The following is a 19,317-nucleotide window of genomic DNA, read 5'->3' as shown; positions in this document are numbered from 1 at the left end:
CGGTACCCTGACGGCGTACTACATTCTGACGGATCCTCAGTACGGATGAGACGGTAGGCGGACGGTACCCGGACGGCGTACTACATTCTGGCGGATCCTCAGTACGGATGAGACGGTAGACGGACGGTACCCGGACGGCGTACTACATTCTGGCGGATCCTCAGTACGGATGAGACGGTAGACGGACGGTACCCGGACGGCGTACTACATTCTGGCGGATCCTCAGTATGGATGAGACGGTAGACGGACGGTACCCGGACGGCGTACTGCATTCTGGCGGATCCTCAGTATGGATGAGACGGTACCCGGACGGCGTACTACATTCTGGCGGATCCTCAGTATGGATGAGACGGTAGGCGGACGGTACCCGGACGGCGTACTACATTCTGGTAGATCCTCAGTATGGATGAGACGGTAGGTGGACGGCGTACTGCATTCTGGCGGATCCTCAGTATGGATGAGACGGTAGACGGACGGCGTACTGCATTCTGGCGGATCCTCAGTATGGATGAGACGGTAGACGGACGGTACCCGGACGGCGTACTACATTCTGGCGGATCCTCAGTATGGTTGAGACTTTAGGTGGACGGTACTTGGATGATATATTACATTCTGTGCAACCAATGGATGCTACGCTACCCCACAAGGCCACAGGAGCAGTGATAAGTGTCACTTGATTAAAAAAAAATTGTCAAGATGGTAGAGAAAGTACCATCTCTGTACATACAGTATTTAAGTAGAAAACAATACCCTGTTACATAAGTTGATTTGAATATGTAATTTTTCCGTAGTCTTTGACCATTTTTAACTTTTGTGGGTCAGGTGATGTATGAGATGCCGATTGCAGTCTGTCTGAATGCATCCATACCGTTCTCATGCATACATACAGTACATACTACATTGATGGTTGAGTAGTAGGCATCTAACAAAATTCAATACGTGCTGAGTAAGTATGCGAGCTTGAACACACTCTGTAACACTCTTTGGTCAATATGTGGTAAGGTCTGGATCCAACAGGACTGCCTGTGTCCAGTCAGCTGAATGGAATTATCAGTTCAATTTGGTCAACTGGTGGGATGAGGAATTACTTTTTCAAATGAGCAATATGGAGACTGGATGACTTTATCCATCCATCCATCCATCCATCCATTATCCTCTGCTTATCCGAGTCGTGGGGGCAGCAGTCTCAGCAGGGAAACCCAGACTTCCCTCTCCCCGGCCACTTCCTCCAGCTCCTCTGGGGGAATCCCAAGGCGTTCCCGGGCCAGCCGAGAGACGTAGTCCCTCCAGCGTGTCCTGGGTCTTCCCCGGGGCCTCCTCCCAGTGGGACATGCCCGGAACACCTCACCAGGGAGGCGTCCAGGAGGCATCCTGACCAGATGCCCGAGCCACCTCATCTGGCTCCTCTCAATGTGGAGGAGCAGCGTCTCTACTCCCTCCCGAATGACCGAGCTTCTCACCCTATCTCTAAGGGAGAGCCCAGCCACCCTGCGGAGGAAACTCATTTCGGCTGGTTGTTCTCGCGATCTCGTTCTTTCGGTCACTACCCATAGCTCGTGACCATAGGTGAGGGTAGGAACGTAGATCGACTGGTAAATCAAGAGCTTTACCTTTTGGCTCAGCTCCTTCTTCACCATGACAGACCGATGCAGTGCCTGCATCACTGCTGACGCCGCACCGATCCGCCTATCGATCTCCCGCGCCATCCTCCCCTCACGCGTGAACAAGACCCCGAGATACTTAAACTCCTCCACTTGGGGGAGGACCCCCCCCCTCCCCGACCCAGAGAGAGCATTCTACCCTTTTCTGGCTGAGGACCATGGTCTCGGATTTGGAGGTGCTGATTCTCATCCCATCCGCTTCACAGTTGGCTGCAAACTGTCCCAGTGAGAGCCGAAGATCACGGTCCGATGAAGCCAACAGAACCACATCATCTGCAAAAAGCAGAGACCTAATCCTGAGGTCACCAAACCGGACACCCTCAACGCCCTGGCTGCGCCAAGAAATTCTGTCCGTAGAAGCTATGAACAGAATCGGTGACAAAGTGCAGCCCTGACGGAGTCCAACCCCCACCGGAAACGAGTCTGACTTATTGCCGCCCATGCGGACCAAGCTCTGACACCGGTCATACAGGGACCGAACAGCCCTTATAAGGAAGCCCGGCACCCCGTACTCCCGGAGCACCCCCCCACAGGACTCCCCGAGGGACATGGTCGAACTGGTTGGGCAAACTTCCATGAACCCTGCAAGACCCTGCTGAGAGTATAGAGCTGGTCCACTGTTCCACGGCCAGGGTGAAAACGACACTGCTCCTCCTGAATCCGAGGTTTGACAATGTGATGGACCCTCCTCTCCAGAATCCCCGAATAGACCTTACCAGGGAGGCTGAGGAGTGTGATCCCCCTATAGTTGGAGCACATCCTCCGGTTCCCCTTCTTAAAGAGGGGGGACCACCACCCCGGTCTGCCAGTCCAGAGGCACTGCCCCCAACGTCCACACGATGTTGCAGATGCGTGTCAATCAGGACAGCCCCACAGCATCCGGGCCCGGCCACTGAGGAGCTTTTTAACCACCTCAGCGACCTCCGCCCCAGAGATAGGGGAGTCCACCCCCAAGTCCCCAGACTCTGCCTCCTCACTGGAAGGTGTATCAGTAGGATTGAGGAGGTCTTCGAAGTACTCCCACCACCGACCGAAAACGTCCCAAGTTGAGGTCAGCAGTGCCCCATCCCCACTATAAACAGTGTTGATGTTGCACCGCTTTCCCGCCCTGAGATGCCGGATGGTGGACCAGAATCTCCTCGAAGCCGTCCAGAAGTCGTTCTCCATGGCCTCCTCAAACTCCTTTCACACCCAAGTTTTTGCCTCAGCAACCACTGAAGCTGCATTCCACTTTGCCCGCCGGTACCTGTCAGCTGCCTCTGGAGTCCCACAGGCTAAAAAGGCCTGATAGGACTCCTTCTTCAGCTTGACGGCATCCCTCACCACCGGTGTCCACCAGCGGGTTCGCGGATTGCCGCCGCGACAGGCACCGACCACCTTACTGCCACAGCTCCGGTCAGCTGCCTCCACAATGGAGGTGCGGAACATGGCCCATTCGGACTCAGTGTCCCCCGCCTCCCCCGGGACATGGGAGAAGTTCTGCCGGAGGTAGGAGTTGAAACTCCTCCTGACAGGGGATTCCGCCAGACGTTCCCAGCAGACCCTCACTATACACTTGGGTCTGCCAGGTCTGACCGGCTTCCTCCCCCACCAGAGGAGCCAACCTACCACCAGGTAGTGATCAGTTGACAGCTCCGCCCCTCTCCTCACCCGAGTGTCCAAGACATGCGGCCGCAAGTCCAATGATACGACTACAAAGTCGATCATCGAACTGCGGCCTAGGGTGTCCTGGTACCAAGTGTGGGGGGGCCGTTCTTCCCAATAACGCCCCTCCAGGTCTCACTGTCATTGCCCACGTGAGCATTGAAAGTCCCCCAGTAGAACAAGAGAGTCCCCAGGAGGAGCGCTCTCCAACACCCCTTTCAAGGACTCCAAAAAGGGTGGGTATTCTGAACTGCATAAGCGCAAACAACAGTTAGGACCCGTCCCCCCATCCGAAGGCGAAGGGAGACTACTCTCTCGCCCACTGCGGTAAACCCCAATGTGCAAGCACCCAGCCAGGGGGCAATAAGTATGCCCACCCTCGCTTGGCGCCTCTCCCCGCGAGCAACTCCAGAGTGGAAGAGGGTCCAACCCCCCTCGAGTAGATTGTTATATGTTATAACTCATCATAAGGGGTCTAATGAGCTGCACTTTGTCTGGTTCCTCACCCTGGACCTGTTTGCCTTGGGTGACCCTACCAGGGGCATAAAGCCCCAGGCAACATAGCTACTGGGATCATTGGAACACGCAAACCCCTCCACCATGATAAGGTGTCGGCTCCAGGAGAGGGACTTTCTTATGTTAAGTAGAAATTTACAATCATGTCATATGCCCACTCTGGCTCGCTTTTAAATTATATTTTGTTTAATACCTTTTGTGGATGCTATTTGTGGATTATTTTCCTCCCTGCGGTCAAGAAAAAGTGGAGAACAGATGTAGAAGGCGATCATGTAGGAACAACTAGTGTTAATACTGATCTATATATTATATCTCATACCAGTATGTGTGAAATATGTCTGGCACTACAAACAGGTAAGAGATGCAGATGAATTACACGTGAACTTGCGTGTGTATCTCAAAGTAAGGTTTACAGCGTAAGCTTCCACTCTGCCTCTGCTACAACCTACTGGCATTGAATGGGGCTCGAGAGTAATACGGTGTAGCACCATCTTTCCGCTGCGCCACATTAATGCTTCGAGGTAAAATATATTCAGGGTGTAATTATAAAAGTGTGCCACTAGGTGGCAGAAGCTCACTATTGTACCACACTGCCTGAAATACAGGTGTTTTTCTTTTCTAGAATGTAGCCTCTCAATATAATCGCAAAGATCCTTCCTCCTTTATTTCAAACAGAAGCAAATTTACTTTCCTGTCATCCAAACTGTAAGGTCACATCACTCAGTATTGTTGTAGTTAGGATGATTGTTCTCAAAAAAATACACTGCTGTTTATCTTCCACACCCATAGTAACAGGTGTGTATGTCAATCAGTCTTTGTTAGCATTACATACTATTTGACTGCATGATATTGCATTAATCTGCTAAGATAAAATCATTTTCCTGTCACATAATGTCTCTGTAAATTGGATGATTCTCTGTCTGCCCCTATCAGGTAAAACCATTTATATAAAATGTTAAAACTTAAATTCCAGTTAAAAAGTACAAAGTCTGTGGCAAGCTACTACTTATATTGGACAGCACTGTAGTCAAGTCAAAAGCCGTGTTTATAAGTTAGTTATAGTTATGAAAGGAGTGAGGACATTACTTTCAGCCCCCCCAAACCAGAACAACTGCAGCTGCTTTGCAGTTTGCAGGAAGTTGTGGTATCATTGGCCCATGATGTAAATCCCTTTTCTGAATAGTTTTGAGAGTGACAGACAATTAATCTCACACCACCCTGATCACTGGGTATTATCCCCGCTGTTAGCACTGAAATGTATGTTGTAAAAAATGTAGAAAAAAAAATACTCTTCAGTTACTTTGTAGTTACCAAATTGTCCATGAGTGTGAATGTGTGCCCTGTGATGGGTTGGCGCCCCATCTTGGGTTGTTCCCTGCCTTACATCCATATCCTCCGGGATAGGCTCCGGACCCCCGCGACCCTGCATAGGACAAGCAGGTACAGAAAATGGATGGATTGATGGATAATAATAGTCTTTGCATGATGACCACAAAAATAATACCAAAGTAAAGGTCATTTAAAAATTATTAGACTATTATTAGACTATTTAAACTATTAGACTGATCCTAAATGGTGTAGTAGAGGGTTTTATGGTATTATTCTGCCCGAAGACAATGGTTTCCCAATATATCGAGCTTCTTATTGACTGCATAATCACCTCCCGATCTAGGTGCATACTGGGATGTCACGTACTGTTTTGATATATTACACATTAATGGGGTCGCGCTGCTTAAGCTCTCACGCTTCAGAGCCCAGCGAACGGCGCAGAAATATCTTGTTAAATTTGTCTTTGAATGGGGCTTGTAACACTGGATGGAATCCTCCGGGCCCTCAGCGCACGAAAGGAGGGAGTGTGGAAGCACCCAGACTGGCGGAGAGGCGGAATTTCCGATGACAAAATCTGTAATCTTCTCACGTTTCACCAAAGATCATAAAACACGTTTTTCACTGCTGGGACCAAATTATATATCTAAGATTCAGGGATGCCATACTTCCACACAAACAAATATCCTGAAAATATATAAAAATGTATTCACCAAATTCCAGCAGTTATAAATGGGAAGCAGAATTTATTTGCAATTTTCATTAGTCACACAGTTAGGAAAAGATAGAGGTGACTTTCAGGTTCGCTCCTTGATCACCTGAAAGTAAGTTATATAATGCTTTTTGCTCACGCCCATTTAAAGTCCAATGGGAAAAGGAAGCATATGCGGAAAGTATAATGCCCAATATGTGGCATGTTTCTCTGAATTGTCACTGCATGGCCCCATTTGCCACAATGACTACGGGAAATGTTATATTGCTGGGGCGCTTTACGAACGATCTGTGTCCAAAATAATCTGCCACTGTTTCCTTAATGACTCAGTCATTCCAATTTGTGTACGAAATATTAAACTTAATTGAGCCTTAATGTAGCTATTGTAAATGTGTTTCGCGTCCAAAAGGCTGCATAGGCCGTTATAAATTAAACACCAGAAATTACAACAATGTGAAGTTCAAATTAGATTTAGATTACAGCCATCTTGAGGAGAAACATCATCGGATAAATACATAGGAAGACGGAAGAGTTTTTCTCTTTTCTGCTGCTCCCTCTCTTCTCCTTATAAGGGAAAGGAACGACTGGGCGAGGTGGGCGGAACCCCGCGCAGGGGCTGCCGGGAAAGGTGCCGCTTATACAGGAAGACCGAGGCGGAACCGAGCCGACTAATCTGGCGGATCTGTGTTCATAACCCGCTCCCGTCGATCGCAGCGCTTGCATTAGCCCCGGTTCGGATTCTAGGTGAGCAATATTGTGCATTGGTTCGTATGGTGAATGAGCGACTTTTAATGCATGTGTGGTGACTAAGTAACGCGGTCCGGCTGTATGCAAATGTGCAGCCTGTTCGGACTGACAGAGCTAGTCGGCTCCTTACTTGGTGAATAACTGGTACGTGCACCGCTCGTATTGTTTTTGCTGAAAAGTCGCGATGCGTCTTTTGTTCGCGCGGATGCATTGAGGCCTCCGTCCCGGCGAGGTCGGTTTTGCAAACTTGTGCGCTTATTTTTTGCAGACTAGGGCGCAGCATGGAAGGGGGGGGTGAAACCTTAAGAATACAGGAAATACTGTGGCAGACAGAGAGACGGAGATGAATTGCCCACGGTGGCTGACTGACTCTTCACTGCCGGCTGCAATATGATCAGCGGCTTGTTGATCACAGTTAATTAATGTCGCTGTCACCCAAGGTGCTAAGCAGCGATGGACGCTGTCAAAAGTGTGTTTTTGTGTGCTCGCCCGAACCAAATCCAATTACAGCAGGCTGGCGGAGATGAGCACCGCTAACCACCGGCACCTCCGTGTGCGCCTTCGGCGCTGGGTGTTTGGGCTCGGCTCGGCACGGCGGAGGCTGCCCTATTTTCCAGTCTCTAAACAGAAATGACCTGCATTCGGGCCTGGCTGTTCCCTGCTTCTCCCCTCCGTCGCTAAAGAGCAGCGTGGCGGACGCAGCTTCCGCATGATGTCCCTGTATGCCGTAATTATTCCTGCCATAACTTACTAGGTCGGTACGGAGGCCCCACAAGGCAGGTGTAAGATGATTTATTAGAATGAACTTCCTGTTAAAGGTGTGTCGCCTTATTGATCTCAAGTCATAATAGTTTATAGACTTTCAAAGTGGGAGAGTGTACATTTAGCTGAGGGGAAGGAAGTCCTCAAGTTCCTTTTCCCTGTCAGAAAACGGATAGATGTATATACTTTTTTACGTCTTCTTACATGGAACTTTTTCTATTCGTTAATGTTTCAGGTGACAAAGGGCATACGGTAATTCAGTTCATTGGAGGGGGATGTACAGGGTTTGATGGACCAAGGATGAACCTACCTGTGATTCATTCTGTCATAAAGGGTGTCGGGTTACCGAGTTATGGAATGTTGGTGCAGTCTGTGTGTGTGTGTGAGATGCCTTAATTTGCCCAGTCCAGCCTCTTCCCTACAGCCACTTGCTGAGGTCGGGTAGCCGGGATTTTACCTGCCATCTGAACTTGTACACACACCCCACTTTGATACCGGCAAACTGGGAGTGGCCCAGTCCCAACAAGTCTGGTCTAGCTTGACTTGCCTACAGGGTCTGCAGGGCCGTGCTGAATGATTCACTCTTGTAAAGTGGGCTGCTCTTGTACCCTTGAACATTGCATATATCCTGGATGAGTATGGGGGGGGAAATGTAGCTAAAAGTGGATCATATTGCCAGGAAAGTATTGAGCCTTCTGTGTATCTTATTGGTGCAAGATTATCTGACTAAGCACATTTTTGAACACTGTCAATATCTCTGATCCTAATGTAACCTGAAGCAGTGGTCTGGATGCTACTGGCGTAGGAATGTGGTCCGTTTCCAATTCGGTGTAATTGAGACGAAGAATCCGGAAGCCGGCGAAGATTAGGAAGCAAACAGTTGGTTTAGTCTTTACCCAAAGCTGGTCCAGTCCCCTTCAATGTTCTCGTTTTGCTGTCATCCACCCCGCCAACCCTAATCTCTCAATCTCTCCTAGAGCCACTTCAGCTATGGCGGACATGGAAAGCTTAATGCGACGTCTGGAGACGGTGGTCAGTCGTCTGGAGGGCGTCGCCGGGGGCGCAGGAAGCGGCCCGGCCGGTGGCAGCCCTGGAGGTACCTGGAGATGTCTTGTCTGCTGTTTCTGAGAGCAGAGCAGACCCTGCTTACAGACGTCACTCTGTCTGAATGGCATCCTAGCGGTTTGGTTGAACGAAGTTCATTGCATAGCTTCTGTGTGTTTCTGTGTTCTTTATTCCGTATTCTTGCTTTCCCACAGCCGTGTCTGTGTATGTGGAAGCCTATGATGAGCTCCTCTCTGGCCCAGTTGCTGAGTATGTTTCCATCAGCCAGCAGATAGGTGGCGACGTCCAAACACATGTAAGTGGGACCAATGGCTGGCTGAGTTTTCTGGTTTCATGGCTGCCCAGCCTTTGTTTTGGGGAAGTTTGAGAACTTTGGAATGACTCTCCCTCTGTCTTGTCTCCCCTGACTGTGTGTTGCAGGCACAGATGATGAAGCAGGCTTTCACCAGTCAGAGACAGCTCCTGGTCTTGGCCTCTTCTTCCCAGAAACCCTCGGATGTGAGTCTCGCTGTGGCATTTTTACGCACGGAGGGTGGAGAGTCAGTCCATTCGCGAGTCTCTGAAGGTTAAAAATGTGTTTGAGTGCCAGGTTGAGCTTTTGTCACCTGTGTCTCTCTTCCTCCACCAGGCGGCGCTGACCACCCTGCTGGCCCCGGTTTCCAGTGTGATCCAGCAAGTCCAGGCATTCCGTGAGAAGAACCGGGCCTCGGCATTCTTCAATCACCTCTCCGCTGTCAGCGAGAGCGTTCCTGCCCTTGGCTGGGTAGCAATGGTGAGCAAGCGCCAGTACAACGTCTGCGCATGTTCATCTGTTTTCACTGATTAATACTGCTGAGTGTGCACATTTCTCATGGGGGAAACATGACTTGTATTTAATCGTTTGGTTCACAACTACCCCTCCTAGGCACCCAAGCCAGGTCCTTATGTGAAAGAGATGCAAGACGCTGCCATGTTCTACACCAACCGTGTTCTCAAGGACCACAAGGACAAGTGAGGGGCTCCTGTTTCCCTCTCCTTCTGTCTTTCTCTTGCTCTTGCTTTTTTTGCCCTGGTAGAGTCTTTATGATTCTGCTTCCGGCTTGTCTGTCAGGGACAAGAAGCACGTGGACTGGGTGAAAGCCTACTTGTCTATCTGGACTGAGCTGCAGAATTACATCAAGCAGCACCACACCACTGGGCTCTCCTGGAGCAAGACTGTGAGTGGCCGTTCACTTCCGCTGCTCCCAGACCCATCAGCATGAGGGACGAGCTCCACATGGTCTGTATGGATGGTTCTCCTCATCTCTGCCGCCACCTCCTCTTGCAGGGTCCAGTGGCGTCTGCCTCCTCAGCTGCCCCAGCCTGCCCTGCCGGAGTTGCTCCTCCTCCTCCCGGGCCCCCACCACCTCCTATTGATCTGAACCAGTCACCTGCCGGCAGTGACTCTAACATATCTCGCGGCGCCCTCTTCGCCTCGCTCAACAAGGGTGCTGACATCACCAAGGGTGAGTCGCCGTACGACGATTCTGCAGTCGGATCTCAGGCGTGTGCTTGTTTTCAATTATTTTTATGCATAACGACTTGGGGTTTCTTTGTCTTTTGACTTCGTGATGCTGCACAGGTCTGAAACACGTGTCAGATGACCAGAAGACTCACAAGAACCCAGCTCTGAAGGGCCAGGGGGGGCCCGTCCGTTCTGGCCCCAAGCCGTTCTCCGCGCCCCAGCCCACGGCCCCCGCTGCCGTGGCCCGTAACCTACCCCCTGTCCTCGAGCTGGACGGCAAGAAGTGGAGAGTGGTAAGATGGCCGTGTGGCAACTGAGGTGGAGCCCGACACTGCTGGGCTTTCGCCCTGGGGGGGTGGGAAGTGAAATCGAGCACTGGACACTCTGCCCCTCCCTCACTACTTTTTTCTTTTTTTTTATACTTTCAGGAAAACCAAGTGGGGGCTCCGAATCTGTTGATCAGTGACACGGAGCTGAAGCAGGTTGTCTACGCCTTCAAATGCACCAACAGCACCCTGCAAGTCAAGGGCAAGATCAACTCCATCACTCTCGGTGTGTGTGTGTGTGTGTGTGTGTGTGTGTTTGCACTCACACGCACACAAAGCATCAGCTGTAGCCAGACCCCTCTGCATAAGACCTCATGCTGTATCGCACCAGACTGCTTTCCTAATGGATGCGTGATATCAGCACTAATTCATAGCAAATCCAGTAACGGAGACGAGGTCAAAGTATCTGTTAATGTCTGTAACTCAGTCCTAAAATAACGCCATAGGATGACATTTGATTCTCTGTCACAGCTTGCTGATTGCTAAGGAACTGGTCAATAGGCCCTGTCTTGTGGTCGGAAGAACTGTAATCGGTCACCGTGCTGATTTGGCGTAACGTGACTCCTGTTTTTCTGTCCTGATTCCCAAAGACAACTGCAAGAAGTTGGGTCTTGTGTTTGATGACGTCGTTGGGATTGTGGAGGTGATCAACTGTAAAGATGTCAAAGTCCAGGTGAGATTTTCCATGCATTAGTGGTGAGATCATTTTCAGAGTATCTGTAGCAATCAGCCTCTTTAGCTGCGTTTATACAAGGGGGGGGGTCATCTGTGGTCCTACAAACCACTGTTGTTGGTGGCATCTACATTTTAAACAGTCAAAATATATTTGCGGAGACTTCATGGCGCAGTTGAGTCTGATAATTAGTGTAGTGATTGTGAATATTACTCTTGCTGGTGGGGAATTTTTGCTTTGACACTGTTCAGGTTTGCCTCTGATTTTCTTCTAAAAATGAAGTGGAATCTTACTTGCTGCATGTGTCCAGGTGATGGGGAAAGTTCCCACCGTTTCCATCAACAAGACGGACGGGTGCCATGTGTACTTGAGTAGCACCTCTCTGGAGACTGAGATCGTCAGTGCCAAGAGCTCTGAGATGAACGTCCTGGTGCCTGGAGAAGGTGGAGACTATGTAAGTGAGGGACGTGTTCCAGGGTCAGTGCCAAATGAGGGATTAGAGTGGCCCTTTGGAGAGGAATCATTTTGGTTTGGAGTAATTTGTTTTCGGCTAATTGGTGCTGCCGTTTTGGTCTGGCCGCAGTGGATTTACACGCATGTCACATGACCTTGCCGTTCCCAGTGAAGAGTGAGCAAGAACTGCACATGCTTAGGGAAACGCAGCAGCCGTATTGTTAATGATGGAGGCAATATGCTTTTTTTTGTGTAGGTAGGGTACGTCTGACACTGAACCTCTTATTTTCCTTCCTCAGACTGAGATCCCCGTACCGGAGCAGTTCAAAACCGTGTGGGATGGAAAGAAGCTGGTTACCACAGCAAGTGAGATTGCAGGATAAAAGGGAAGCACGTGAGACCGCCCCCTTTGCCAAAGCCAAACAGGCTGACCAAACAATCATAAAGTAGACTGAAATATTACCCGCCACCATATTCCCCATTACCCAATCACAGCTGGAGCTGCTCCATCCCTCAGCCAATGAGAGGATGATTTGCTTTACCTGGAGCAATCCCTCAGCCAATTGTGGAAAGCAGCTTTTCATTCAGTTGGTTGAACAAGGCTTTAGCACTGGCCAATGATAAAGAACCTTCCTCCTTTTTGCCAACCACAAATTTTTGCTTGTATCCTTTTTCTTTTTTTTTCTTTTTTTAATTTGAACATTCCAGCCTGTGAAGATGTTTTTCAGTAAGGCCAAAACAGTGAAGCAAGGCGTTTTTGTCCTGCATCAGCTTCCTTTTTCGCGTAGCCAATCAGGTAATGGTTCTGGTTTACAGTAGCGAATCAGGTGGGGAATGGGTGTAGTCGGTATCAATGTCCTTCCCTTTTTGGTCAGGGGGCAGGTGCTCTGAAGCTCCTGGAGATTTCTGCTCCATTTATGCAATCCAGCCGTAAAGCACATGTGTAACCTTTATCTGCACTGTCTTGTGTGTAAACAATTAGTGATGACTGTAATGTCCATAGAGAGACTTTCCTGAATTGTTTTTTTTCCCCTCCCATCACTTTCATTTTCAGCACTTATTAGTGAAATGAAATAACGAGTTTATGCAGGATCACTTTTTTTTTTGTTTGTTTTTGTATGCTGATGCACAAAGAGATAAAGATTTAAAAAAAAAAAAAAAATTCCATTCCAAACAATCATACATTCCTGTTTATTTTCTAAATAGCTTTTCAAAGTAAACATTCCACTTAATGACCCCACACTGGGAGACGTATTTTGGGCACTAACTGGAAAATGGCTTGTTGGTAAAATGCGTTGCTGCCAGCTTCGTCTGGCATCTCCGTCACTGACTTGCAGTGCTGGTCTCCGCTGTGTTGCATGTGCGCGTGTCGAACAGCCATCATGCCCCCCAGAAGCACTTCGGCCTCCTTACCCTATAAGTCTGACTATTCTGTAAAGTGACACCCCCCCCCACCCCCAGCCCTAATTATTCATGCACTCAAGCCACATCGAAAAATACATGCCCATTAGTAATGGGACCCAGATGGTACCTGGAATCCCCATCGTTGCATGGAGACAGTTTCCCCCGAATCCCTAGACTCGCTCTCAGCTCCAAACACACGCTTCTGTTTGCCTCTGGTATCCCTTCAGCTGCATTGCTGTCATGTGGGATTTGTTTTTTGTTTTCCTCATTTGTTTATGCCGTTTCTGCCACTTTCTTATTGGGGACAGGAATATACTTGCTAATCAGTTGTTCTTGAGGAAGACATCTTAAAATGCAATAAAATATTACTAGAGATTTCCTGTCCTGTTGTATTTGCTTGTGAAAATCCTGGGTGTCAGACCTTCCTGACCATCAAACATAGTCTTAAACACACTACACCATTCTTTGTTAAAATAATTTTATTTCTGATTCCACCACATATCCAAATCATTTCATAGACTCCTAATTCCTTTTTCATTGGTTTAATGGTAGTAAAAGCTAAATTTCAAACAGTGAGATGTAAACAGTACCAACCATAGGGTGTTTGAGTGTAATATTGCTAGTTAAGAATTTAGTAGCAGTAACAGCAGATGAGACGGAGTTGGTGTGCATCCGCAGCAGTTCCCTTGACTGGGGTTTGCTGTGTGTTGATGTTTCTAGCGCAGATACGGCAGTAATTTGGCATCAAACCATTCCCTGCTGAACTGCAGGTGATCTCCCTCAGAGGCAAGGAACACCAGTTTGCCCGCTTTCTCCATAGCCGCCAGACCCAGTCGGTCCTAACAGAGAACACACACGCTCGTGTTAAGTGGTCAAAAACTGCAAAGGACCTCATTGTTCCCCAACAAGAATGACGGCGCTGTTTTGGCAGAAAGAGCTGGGGGTTGATACCGTTTGAAGACATTTCTATAGAACTACATAGAAAATGGCACCAGTTACGAACAAGTTACTGAGTATTTTTGAAACTTAACAGGCAATTGAAGTTTTTTTTTTTTTTTTTTCTGTTTTGAAAAGTGCAACACTTAGGAATGGAGGGCATGTTGACCTTGTACGTTTTCTAAATATGATTTCAAAAATCACAGTCAGCAGGTCCACAGTCCAAGTGTCAAGAATGTATTTCCGTATAAAGACCCGCTTACCTCTTTGTACAAAGCGCTCTCCTGTAAGGTCTCTGTCTCTGTGCCCTGGCCTGGCTTATAGAACCCAAACCACTGAAGATACAGGAGAGGCAGGATTAATTATTCCTGTTCAACTCATTATCACAGTCTAAGTCTGCTTGTCTGAGTTTTCCATACCTCGCTGTCGACTGGGTCCACAACACTGTCCTGCAGGAACTTAACCATCACAAATTTTTCCAGAGATTGCAGGTTCTTCTTATAGGACTCATTAACCATCTGGGGTGAGACGGAAAGGTACCCAAATGTATTTTGGTAGCAGACTTATGTCGTAACTAATGACTACTAATGAATTTTTCCATCTATAAAAACATGCAAACTTATAATCGACAACTGTTGCTATAATAAAGTTTAAAGCGATGAGAAGTTCACATATTCTGACACTGCTTTCAAGTTGACAAAGCCAGGAATGTTTAAATGATGTCAATCCCAGCAAAGTTCATTCTGATGCCGTATCACTGACCCGCTCCTGATTGACATCAGCAAGGAAGAGGCTGTGAGTTCTGTACAGGTCCTCATTCAGTGGGTCATGCCAGTACTGCGCCTGCACTAAACTGAGACGGCAGAGACGGGGGGGGCGTGTGACGGGGGCTCTGTCATGTTTACCCAGACACACCCAGGCCTTCGAATGCAAGCTGAAACTCACTGTTTCTGCACCAAGTCCCTATAGGCGCCAGAGTTGAGCATCTTCCGAATCCAGTCGCAGATATGAGACGTCTCCCCCGGACACCTGGGTAGGCCGTACACCCCTGTCAGAGGAAAAACACGGGCGCAGGGCCACCACTGAGCACTGCAGCAAAACGGGTCAAATTCAGGATCAGAGGCAACGGTAAAAGCAGGAAAGGGAGCGGCAGCTCTGCCCGGAGTGTGCGCCCCATACCTTGATGCTGACCCCCAACGGAAATAAGGGTCTTCATGGGTGGGGAGGGACATCGCTGAGCCACTGCTCTCCTGGGGTGATGGGGGCAGTATATAAAACAAAAAAAAAAGACTGAGTCTTCTCATCCACAAGCCATTAAGATGACAAACAAAAGCAAACTTGTGTTAACACCCCCCTCCAAGCCCTCCATTCTCCATGCTCACAAGAACTGCCCCCCCTGGGAGAATCCCATGGCATTGTAGCCCCCCTTCAGCTTGGGATCCTGGGCGAGCTGCTCGCACGCCATGGAGACCTGCGTGTTCACATCCAGGAAGAAGCCATTTTCTGTGTCCTGGCGGGGGGGGGGAGAGATGACGGTCATTCAGAGAGACGGTGTGAAGATGTGTCAGGATGGAGAGAGGCGGCCAGGGGGGGGGTCACTGCCCTACCTGTGCGATCGTCTTGCCAATCATCAAGGAGAGGACGTACACCCCTGGTAGGTCCTCCTCCACCATCTTCTTTATCGCACCCATGCTCAAAGGGTTACAACAGCTATCCCCTGTAAACGAGAGTGGGGGGGTTAATAATGACCTTTAAAGGGGGAAGTGATTCTGAAACAAGAAAATAAATTTTGCTTCTTATACAACAATTCCAAGCATGATTATTTTCAGGTTCATTTTAACATTACAGTTATTTAGAAGATGATTTAATCCAATGTAACACATATTCTTTGGGAAAGCAGGGTCAGTGAGTCTCTGCAGCAATTTGGGGTTATCAGCCTTTCCCTGGGGCCCAAAAGTGGGATTTAAACTGACGACCTTCCGATCACAGACACAGCATGCTAACCTGCTGAATGACATCCCCCCCCCCCCCCCCCAATATTAATTTCTTATGTTTGTTATTGCAGACCAATAAATGTAAAGACATCTATATTAAAATACTTCAAAGTAACAAGAACAGGAGTTACAGAAAAAAAGACAACACATGCACGCGCTCAGTTTTCCGTAACATTTAAATCTTTGGCATATGAAATAGTAGCATATACATCTAAGATCAGTCAGTCAACCTGCTCGTATTTATGAGGAAATGAGTACTGGAACACACAAGCGATCCGTACCCATGTTTTTACAATCTTACCCATTCCATGCCACATAACAAGAGGGAGAGTATTGTTGGACCCCCAAGCTGGATTCAGGGCAGCGAGCAGCAGCCATAAGGTCCCCATAAGCAGACACGCCGGTGGCATGTTTGTGGCTGAAACAGTTTCGCAGACGGAGCAGAGCAACGACGGACAGCGACGGACTTTCCGTGGTCAAATCTGAACACAATAGGTGAAATCACGTGATATAAAGCATAAAAGAGAGAGAAACGTTTCTAGACTGAAGGAAGCTAATTGGCTCAGAATATTAAGTAAACAGTAGCCTTAAGCCTACGCAATATTAGATAATGATCATTTGAACAGGCAAACCGGCTTACTCGCGCCAGATAGCTTGATATGGTTTTCCCGGTTGTAATACTACGTTTTTACGGACCCTTCAATATAACGATTTTTCGATCAGAATGCATACCCCTAACGGAAATGAATTGGAAAATAACGTAATGTGTTTACTTGATACCTTTGATTATTTGGTGCGCGTTTCCGCAGTCATTGTGTATCCGCATCACGTGACCGCGCCACTGCAGCGCTTCTGGTGCCGAGGCAGAGCGACGTCTGTGCTCTTTTTTTTGGAAGTTAAGTAGCACTGCTATCGCTAATGAATAACTGATTACGTCGAAACATACATTGCTTTTTAGGTTAAAACATGGTCAAATAACGTCAATATATTTTGTTAAGTCCGATCCATTAAATTATTTTATCTTTAGAGTTTATAAGTCTGGGACATCACCGGAGTCACTACAATAATTTCATCCATGATACCGGCAATAAAGAAATCTTACTCGATGTAGCAGAACGGTGTGATTTCACATAAATTAATTCCACCGAAAGCTCTATCAGAAGCTCTGCTATAATAAAACTAATACAGTTTTGCTTTTGATTTTGCTTGCTGTTGGTTGAATGAATCGTTTTATTTTTACTTTGCAAGAAAAAGTAAAGCGACACCTATTATACATTTTCTCATATTAGTTAGCACGAATAACCTGGGAATTTTATCTGTATCTGTAACCCAGTCCATTTTACATGCTATATCATTTTCTGTGTAGTGTGAGTTATTTGTGTTGTATTTATCCCGGCAAAGTTTCCCTCATCCGTGCACGTGCTTATAACACTTTCTCGGACTTGACTGATCGTTGCCTAACGGAACGTAGATATGATTAGCTAATCTATCTGGTCAATGAAGCTGCTTTGCTCAGTCAACACATGACAAACTGAGCCATGACCTGGCCTGTATACTCAGAAGTAGTTCATTCTTATTGGATTCATGTTATTGAATGGTCCTAATGTGCAAAATTTATGATGGCAATAAAGAAATCTTACCCATTCTGATGAAGTAAATGAATCAGATGTGTTCTGTGTGCACTGGGTCAGCTATTCAAGTCCTAGTCTAAGGCTGATGAAGTAGCTGCTGTTATGCATGTTACAACCTGACCATCCTGGTGTTTTAATAGTGCTTTCCAATAGAACCAATGCTCATTCAACCAGAAATGCCTGTTCTATCCAGGGTTGCTGAGTGAGCAGCAGCAGCAACCTGAGTCAGTACCCACACAGCCAAACACAGGCTGTCTGAGAGTCAGTACACACACAGACAAACACAGGCTGTCTGAGAGTCAGTACACACACAGCCAAACACAGGCTGTCTGAGAGTCAGTACACACACAGACAAACACAGGCTGCCTGAGAGTCAGTACACACACAGCCAAACACAGGCTGTCTGAGAGTCAGTACACACACAACCAAACACAAACTGCCTGAGAGTCAGTACACAGTCAAACACAGGTTGCAGGAGAGTCAGTACACACACAGTCAAACACAGGCTGTCTGAGAGTCAGTACACACACAGCCAAACACAGGCTGTCTGAGAATCAGTACACACACAGCCAAACAGAAGCTGCCTGAGAGTCAGTACACACAGTCAAACACAGGCTACAGGAGAGTCAGTACACACACAGCCAAAAACAGGCTGTCTGAGAGTCAGGACACACACAGTCAAACACAGGCTGCAGGAGAGTCAGTACACACACAGACTGTCTGAGAGTGAGTACACACACAGCCAAAAACAGGCTGTCTGAGAGTCAGTACACACACAGCCAAACACAAGCTGCCTGAGAGCCAGTACACACACGGTCAAACACAGGCTGTCTGAGAGTTAGTACTTCCAGATGGATAGATGTACATTTTATAGCAAATATGTTAATACACATTTTTAATATTTAAGATTTTTCTTAGAAATAAAAGTTTTACGAATAAATGTAAAAAACATTCAAAATAATGCAGCATTTAATTTGTAAAATAAATATCTCTGGGAGCATTTTACATAAGTGCATATTAAAGGTCAACAAAGCAATGTGATTTTAATCAATCAATTTTAAAATGAGCGCTGGCTTAATGTGGCTACATTGACGGGACATTAGTTTGTCGTTGTTTTCAGGGGTGGTTTATTCTTTTAAGTACTGTGACTTTCCTGAGGCTGCACTTTTAGAGATGGTGTTAATTTAATTTTATTGAAGCAATGCATTAAAAAGTTACATCCATTTTTTCCACCAGAGCCATTCAAATAGTCTGTAAAACCAGCCAGAATATCCATATCGCAAGAAAAATAGCCCAGGACAGAGATTAATTAGCAAATGCATAATTACTAAATTATGCATTAGATTCAGGGACGGATTACGGACCGGGCCAGCGGGGCCGCTGCCCAGGGGCCCTTGGGGTGCAGGGGGCCCATGGGGCCCCTAGCCCAAAACAATTTGCAACGCTTATCAACAATGTATTTTCTTTTGTCTATTTTAGAGGGCCTACATTCTTTGATCCTCTGCCTACAAGGGCCCCTGACCCTATAGGGCCTCTGATGGAAACATGGAGGGAGGGCGTTAGGCTGCCAAGGGCCCTTGAATTGTGGTGGTTGTGGTGGTGGTGGGGGGCCCTCGCGAACGTTTTGCCCAGGGGCCCACACAACCCATAATCCGTCCCTGATTAGATCTGATAATAGCAATTACGAGAATATGACAGTTTCATTCCCATAATGAAAACCATCAGGACCCAGTTTAGTATAAACATTCATAAAGTTTTAGTCCCCGATCTTTGTAATAAAAACTGAACACGTAAAATGAAAAAGACAAAACAAATTTCTGTTGCCTTTGGTTGAATTACCTTGCCACTATTTTGAGGTTTTTTTTTTTTAATCCGTGAGCTACATATGTGTATGCCGAATTAAGGCTCCGTAACTGATATATGTCCCGTCCCTCTCCGCCTCCTCCTGCCTATTTGCCTTGGCTTTCTTTGGGATGTACCGAGT

General features: G+C 47.4%; 2 protein-coding genes across 3 annotated transcripts; one reads left to right on the top strand and one right to left on the bottom strand.

The window, feature by feature from the left end:
* The first annotated feature begins 6,443 nt into the window (after nucleotides 1-6,443).
* On the top strand, nucleotides 6,444-13,147 carry cap1 (CAP, adenylate cyclase-associated protein 1 (yeast)). Its single transcript, XM_023832124.2, has 13 exons — nucleotides 6,444-6,603; nucleotides 8,346-8,464; nucleotides 8,628-8,728; nucleotides 8,854-8,931; nucleotides 9,062-9,205; nucleotides 9,338-9,423; nucleotides 9,524-9,629; nucleotides 9,740-9,917; nucleotides 10,034-10,209; nucleotides 10,345-10,468; nucleotides 10,833-10,915; nucleotides 11,226-11,369; nucleotides 11,668-13,147. Exons 2-13 carry the CDS (start codon nucleotides 8,359-8,361, stop codon nucleotides 11,749-11,751), a joined length of 1,410 nt encoding a protein of 469 aa, XP_023687892.2. The 5' UTR covers nucleotides 6,444-6,603; nucleotides 8,346-8,358; the 3' UTR covers nucleotides 11,752-13,147.
* Nucleotides 13,148-13,233: 86 nt separating this feature from the next.
* ppt1 (palmitoyl-protein thioesterase 1 (ceroid-lipofuscinosis, neuronal 1, infantile)) lies at nucleotides 13,234-16,574 on the bottom strand. 2 transcript variants are annotated; one of them, XM_023832125.2, is made up of 10 exons: nucleotides 16,483-16,574; nucleotides 16,004-16,184; nucleotides 15,316-15,425; nucleotides 15,091-15,218; nucleotides 14,888-14,958; nucleotides 14,654-14,756; nucleotides 14,471-14,561; nucleotides 14,128-14,226; nucleotides 13,972-14,043; nucleotides 13,234-13,611 (listed from the first exon to the last, which is right to left on the bottom strand). In XM_023832125.2, exons 2-10 carry the CDS (start codon nucleotides 16,110-16,112, stop codon nucleotides 13,489-13,491), a joined length of 906 nt encoding a protein of 301 aa, XP_023687893.1. In that variant the 5' UTR covers nucleotides 16,113-16,184; nucleotides 16,483-16,574; the 3' UTR covers nucleotides 13,234-13,488. The 2 variants fall into 2 exon arrangements, with proteins under 2 accessions (XP_023687893.1, XP_023687894.1); XM_023832126.2 differs by lacking the exon at nucleotides 16,483-16,574 and adding an exon at nucleotides 16,343-16,476.
* Between the last annotated feature and the right edge of the window lie 2,743 nt (nucleotides 16,575-19,317).

Source organism: Paramormyrops kingsleyae, chromosome 23 (genome assembly GCF_048594095.1).
Source record: "Paramormyrops kingsleyae isolate MSU_618 chromosome 23, PKINGS_0.4, whole genome shotgun sequence".
NCBI lineage: Eukaryota > Metazoa > Chordata > Actinopteri > Osteoglossiformes > Mormyridae > Paramormyrops > Paramormyrops kingsleyae.
This window is presented reverse-complemented; position numbering and strand designations above follow the sequence as displayed.